Source organism: Zalophus californianus, chromosome 1 (genome assembly GCF_009762305.2).
Source record: "Zalophus californianus isolate mZalCal1 chromosome 1, mZalCal1.pri.v2, whole genome shotgun sequence".
NCBI lineage: Eukaryota > Metazoa > Chordata > Mammalia > Carnivora > Otariidae > Zalophus > Zalophus californianus.
In genome coordinates this window covers 169822696-169829390 of record NC_045595.1, presented here as the reverse complement: position 1 = coordinate 169829390, position 6695 = coordinate 169822696, and the positions used below count along the sequence as shown (strand labels likewise).

Genomic DNA, 6695 nt, shown 5'->3' with positions numbered 1-6695 from the left:
AATTAATAAAAATCAGAGCAGAAATCAATGAAATAGAAACCAAAAGAATAGTAGAACAGATCAACAAACTAGGAGCTAGTTCTTTGAAAGAATTAATAAGATTGATAAACTCCTGGCCAGACTTATCAAAAAGAAAAGAGAAATGACCCAAATAAATAAAATCATGAATGAAAGAGGAGAGATCAAAACCAATGCCAAAGAAATACAAAAAATTGTAAGAAAATATGAACATCTATATGCCAGTAAATTAGATAATCTGGAAGAAATGGATGCATTCCTAGAGATGTATCAACTACCAAAACTGAACCAGGAAGAAATAGAAAACCTGAACAGACCTGTAACCACTAAGGAAATTGAGGCAGTAAGCAAAAATCTCCCAACAAACAAGAGCCCAGGGCCAGATGGCTTCCCAGGGGTATTCTACCAAACATTTAAAGAAGAATTAATGCCTATTCTTCTGAAACTGTTCCAAAAAATAGAAATGGAAGGAAAACTTCCAAACTCATTTTATAAGGCCAGCATTACCTTGATCCCAAAACCAGACAAAGACCCCATCAAAAAGGAGAATTACAGACCATATCCCTGATGAACATGGATCAAAAATTCTCACCAAGAGACTAGTCAATAGGACCCAAAGTACATTAAAAGGATTATTCACCATGATTAAGCCGGATTTATTCCTGGGCTGCAGGAAAAGTTTGGTTCAACATCCGCAAATCAATCAATGTGATACAATACATTAATAAAAGAAAGAACAAGAACCATATGATCCTCTCAATAGCTGCAGAAAAAGCATTTGACAAAGTACAGCATCCCATCTTGATCAAAACTCTTCACAGTATAGGGATAGAATACATACCTCAATATCATAAAAGCCATCTATGAAAAACCCACAGCCAATATCATTCTCAATGAGGAAAAACTGAGAGCTTTCCCCCTAAGGTCAGGAACAAGGCAGGGATGTCCACTATCACCAATGCTCTTCAACACAGTCCTAGAAGTCCCAGCCACAGCAATCAGACAAAAAAAGAAATCAAAGGCATCTGAATCAGCAAAGAAGTCAAACACTCACTCTTTGCAGATGACATGATACTTTATGTGGAAAACCCAAAAGACTCCACCCCAAAACTACTAGAACTCATACAGGAATTCAGTAAAGTGGCAGGATATAAAATCAATGCACAGAAATCAGTGACAGTTCTATATAGTATCAACAAGACAGAAGAAAGACAAATTAAGGAGTCGATCCCATTTACAATTACACCCAAACCATAAGATACCTAGGAATAAATCTAACCAAAGAGGCAAAGAATCTGTACTCAGAAAACTATAAAATATTCATGAAAGAAATTGAGGAAGACACAAAGAAATGGAAAAACGTTCCATGCTCATGGATTGGAAGAACAAATATTGTGACGATGTCAATGCTACCCAGAGCAATCTACACATTTAATGCAATCCCTACCAAAATACCATCGACTTTTTTCAAAGAAATGGAACAAATAATCCTAAAATTTGTATGGAATCAGAAAAGATCCCGAATAGCCAGAAGAATGTTGAAAAAGCAAAGCAAAGCTGGTGGCATCAAAATTCTGGACTTCAAGCACTATTACAAAGCTGTCATCATCAAGACAGTATTGTACTGGCACAAAAACAGACACATAGATCAATGGAACAAAACAGAGAGCCCAGAAATGGACTCTCAACTCTATGGTCAACTAATCTTCGACCAAGCAGCAAAGAATGTCCAATGGAAAAAAGACAGTCTCTTCAACAAATGGTGTTGGGAAAATTGGACAGCCACATTCAAAAGAATGAAACTGGACCATTTCCTTACACCACACAAAAATAGACTCAAAATGTGAGACAGGAATCCATCAAAATCCTAGAGGAGAACACAGGCAGCAATCTCTTCAACCTCAGGTGAGGTTGCAGCAACTTCTTCCTAGAAACATCGCCAAAGGCAAGGGAAGCAAGGGCAAAAATGAACTATTGGGACTTCATCAAGATAAAAAAGCTTTTGCACAGCAAAAGAAACAGTCAACGAAACCAAAAGACAACCGACAGAATGGGAGAAGATATTTGCAAATGACATATCAGATAAAGGGCTAGTATCCAAAATCTATAAAGAACTTATTAAACTCAATACCCAAAGAACAAATAATCCAATCAAGAAATGGACAGAAGACATGAACAGACAATTTTCCAAAGAAGACATCCAAATGGTCAACAGACACATGAGAAAGTGCTCAACATAGCTCGGCATCAGGGAAATCCAAATCAAAACCTCAATGAGATTACCACTTCACACCAGTCAGAATGGCTAAAATTAACAAGTCAGGAAATGACAGATGTTGGCAAGGATGCAGAGAAAGGGGAGCCCTCCTAGACTCCTTGGTTGAATGGAAGCTGGTGCAGCCACTCAGAAAACAGTATGGAGGTTCCTCAAAAAATTGAAAATAGAGCTACCATATGACCCAGCAATAGCACTACTGGGTATTTACCCCAAAGATACAAATGTAGTGATCCGAAGGGGTACATGCACCCCGATGTTTATAGCAGCAATGTCCACAATAGCCAAACTATCGAAAGAGCCAAGATGTCCATCAACAGACGAATGGATAAAGAGGACATGGTGTATATATATATATATAATGGAATATTATGCAGCCATCAAAAAAAGTCCAAAATCTTGCCTTTTGCAATGACGTGATGGAACTGGAGGGTATTATGCTACGCTAAATAAGTCAATCAGAGAAAGACAAGTATCAAGATCCCACTGATATGAGGAATTCTTAATCTCAGGAAGCAAACAGGGTTGCTGGAGTGGTGGGTGGGGGGTGGGAGGGTTGGGGTGGCTGGGTGATGGACATTGGGGAGGGTATGTGCTATGGTGAGCACTGTGAATTGTGTAAGACTGGTGAATCACAGTCCTCTACCTCTGAAACAAATAATATGTTATATGTTTAAAAAAAAAAGAAGAAGATAGTAGGAAGGGAAAAACGAAGGGGGGGAAATCGGAGGGGGAGACAAACCATGAGAGACTATGGACTCTGAGAAACAAAATGAGGGTTTTAGAAGGGACGGGGGTGGGGAGATGGGTTAGCCTGGTGATGGGTATTAAGGAGGGCACGTATTGAATGGAGCACTGGGTGTTATATTCAAACAATGAATCATGGAACACTACATCAAAAACTAATGTTGACTAATGTAACATAATAAAACAAAGTAAAAAAAAGAAATAATAGTGATGAGCACTGGGTGTTGTCTGCAACTAATGAATCACTGAACACTACATCTAAAACTAATGAATGTTGGCTAATTGAATTTAATAAAAAGAAAAAATAAATAAAAGAAAATAAAAGAAAAGAAAAAGAAATAATAGCTGAAATCTTCCCTAATCTGGGGATGGAAACAGATATCCAAATCCAATAAGTATAGAGATCCCCCAACAAAATCAACATGAGAAGGTCCACACCAAAATACATAGTAATTAAAATGGCAAAATGTAATGATAAAGAGAAAATTAAAAGCAGCAAGAGAAAAGACAGTTGCATACAAAGGAAACTTCATAAAGCTATCAGCAGATTTTTCAGCAAAAACTTAGCAGGCCAGAAGAGAGGAGCATGATATATTCAAAGTGCTGAAAGGAAATCCACAGTCAAGAAAACTCTATCCATCAATGCTATCATTCAGAATAGGAGAGATAAGGAGTTTTTCAGACAAGCAAAAGCTAAAGGAATTCATTACTACTAACCTAGCCCTGTAAGAAATGTTAAGGGAGGAGGGGGGTGCTGCATGGCTCAGTCGTTAAGCATCTGCCTTAGGCTCAGGTCATGATCCCAGGGTCCTGGGATCAAGCCCTGCACCAGGCTCCCTGCTTGATGGGAAGCTTGCTTCCCTCTCCCACTCCCCTGCTTGTGTTCCCTCTCTTGCTGTCTCTCTCTCTCTCTCTCTCTCTGTCAAATAAATAAATAAAATCTTTAAAAAAAATAAAGAAATGTTAAGGGGTACTCTTTGAGTGGAAAGGAAAGATCATAAGAGTATGAAAAGTAGAAAACACAAAAGCAGTAAAAATATATGTATCTATAAAAATCAGTCAGGGAGATTCACAAAATAAAAGGATGTAAAATATGCCACCATATAGCTAAAACGTGGGGAAAGAGGAGTAAAGAATGGGTTCAAATTTAGGCAACCATAAGCTTAATATAGACTGTTATATGAATAAGCTGTTATATAAAATCTAATGGTAACCACAAAACAAAAACCAGTAATAAATATGCAAAGAGAAAGGAATCCAAGTACATCACCAAAGAAAGCCAGCAAATCACGAAAGAGAGCAAGAGAAGAAAGGATCAGAGAAAAATTATTAAAGCAACCATAAAACAAGGAACAAAATGGCAATAAATACATATCAATAATTATTTCCAATGTAAATGGACTAAACTCTCCAATCAAATGACATGGATGATGGAATGGATAATGCTGCCTACAAGAGATTCATTTCAGACCTAAAGACACATGCAGATTGAAAGTGAGGGAATGGAGATTTGCATTTATCATGCAAATGTATGTCAAAAGAAAGCCAGGGTACGAATACTAATAACAGACAAACTAGACTTTTTTTTTGACAGCTCATTATTTTTAATGTGCAATACTCAAGGTACAAGATAATGGCATCTAATATTGTTATCAATCAAAGAAATCAGCTCTGTCATCAGGGCTCCTGAGTGAAGAACATCTTCATAACCTCCATGCTTATCTTTGCTTTCCATGTATAATTTGATAAGATCATCAATTTGAAGAATGGTAATTGAAGCTTCTGTCACAAATTTCAAACTCTTAACTTTCTCTATGGTTTGTTCAAATACCCCTGCTTGTTTGTTCTCTCGAGGTTTACCACTGACCAAATCAAGACCAATCCATTTGAGATATTTGCATTCTGGGTTAACTTGAGCCTCATTATGGAAAGCTCTTAACTTTGCAGTGAGATCTGTGGAGTTTGGAGCAGCATTAACTGTCAGTGTGTTAGGAATAATAAGAACAGATCTTGCAAACTCCGCAATAGCAAGCTGTTTTTGAGACCCCATGCTGGTTGTTTAGTTTTCAAGGTATATGGAAGGGGCTGCTTATATAGCATCCCCACGTGGAACCACGGATTTTGACTACAAAACTCTCTTCAAAACACAAAAAGCATCATGTAAAGAGCTCCATCTCATCGCATGTAAAACCATTTGCCCCACATAAGATAACTGATGCAGATGTATAAGTCTTAGTGCTATTTTAAAAAATAAAGTGAAATTCTTAAATCAACATTTTTATAAAATCAGCCTATATAGAAATTCACCATAATCACCTTGACTGAATCCTGCTTACATGGTTCATTCAGACATAAAAGCAATATCTGGACTTCACAGAAGAGATGAAATTGTTACTCCAACTCCATTTACAACAGCCTAATATTGTTCTCTCCCATGTGTATTAACTGCTTACTAAAAGACTAGAGCAGCAAATCAATGGAAAGGGACAAAATAGACTTTAACAAGAGACAGAGAAGGACACTATATAATAATAAGGGGGACAATCTAATAAGATATAACAATTGTAAATATATATGTACCCAGCATGAGAGCACCCAAATACATAAAGCAGTTAATGGCTAACATAAAAGAACTAATCAATAGTAATACAATAATAGTGGGGGACTTTAACATCTCACTTACATGAATGGATGTGAATTGATCATCCAAACCAAAAATCAACAAGGAAAGAGTGGCTTTGAATGACACATTGGACTAGATAGATTTAACAGGTATATTCAGGAAATTCCATCCTAAAACAGCAGAATACACATTCTTTTCAAGTGCAGATAAAACAATATCCAGAACATATCACATATTAAACCATGAAACAAGTTGCAACAAATTAAAAAATAGTGAAGTTATATTATGAGTCTTCTCTGACGACAACTCTATGAAACTAGAAATAAACCACAAGAAAAATCTGAAAATAGCACAAATACATTAAGGTTACATAACACACTAGTAAACAACGAATGGGTCAACCAAGAAATCAAAGAAGAAATCAAAAAGTACATGGAGAGAAATGAAAATGAAACTACATGGTCCTGAATCTTTGTGATACAGCCAAAGTTATTTAAAGAGGGAAATTTTTAGCAACATAGGCTTACCTCAAAATGCAAGAAAAATCTCAAATAAACAACATAACCTTATACCTAAAGGGGCTAGAAAAAGAAGGACAAAACCCAAAACCAGCAGAAGGAAGAATGAGAGCAGGAATAAATGATATAGAATCTGTTTAGTTTCTTTCAGTTTTTTTAAAACAAAACAAAACAAAACATAATAGAACAGATCAATGAGACCAGGAGCTGGTTCTTTGAAAAATCAACAAAATTAGGGTACCTGTGTGGCTCAGTTGATTAAGTGTATGCCTTCAGCTCATGGGATTGAGCCCTGCTTAGGACTCCTTGCTCAGTGGGGAGCCTCCTATGCTGCTCCCCCTGCTCATGCTCTCTCTCTCTCTGTCAGATAAACAAAATCTTAAAAAAAATAAAAAAAATTGATAAACCTTTACCAGATTCATCAGAGAGAGAGAGAGAACTCAAATAAACAAAACCACAAATGAAAGAGGAGAAATAACAACTGACACCATAAAAATACAAATGATTGTAAGAG

The 6695-nt window shown here is 36.6% G+C and overlaps 1 protein-coding gene and 1 non-coding gene across 2 annotated transcripts; both read right to left on the bottom strand.

Moving 5' to 3' along the window:
• Positions 1-4658: 4658 nt before the first annotated feature.
• Positions 4659-5090, bottom strand: LOC113915894 (T-complex protein 1 subunit alpha-like). Its single transcript, XM_027581797.1, has one exon. The coding sequence runs from the start codon at positions 5088-5090 to the stop codon at positions 4659-4661; it is 432 nt and encodes a 143-aa protein (XP_027437598.1).
• A 308-nt stretch (positions 5091-5398) lies between these two features.
• On the bottom strand, positions 5399-5524 carry LOC113919103. Its single transcript, XR_003518833.1, has one exon. It is a non-coding gene; the product is annotated as a small nucleolar RNA SNORA20 (small nucleolar RNA).
• Positions 5525-6695: the final 1171 nt, after the last annotated feature.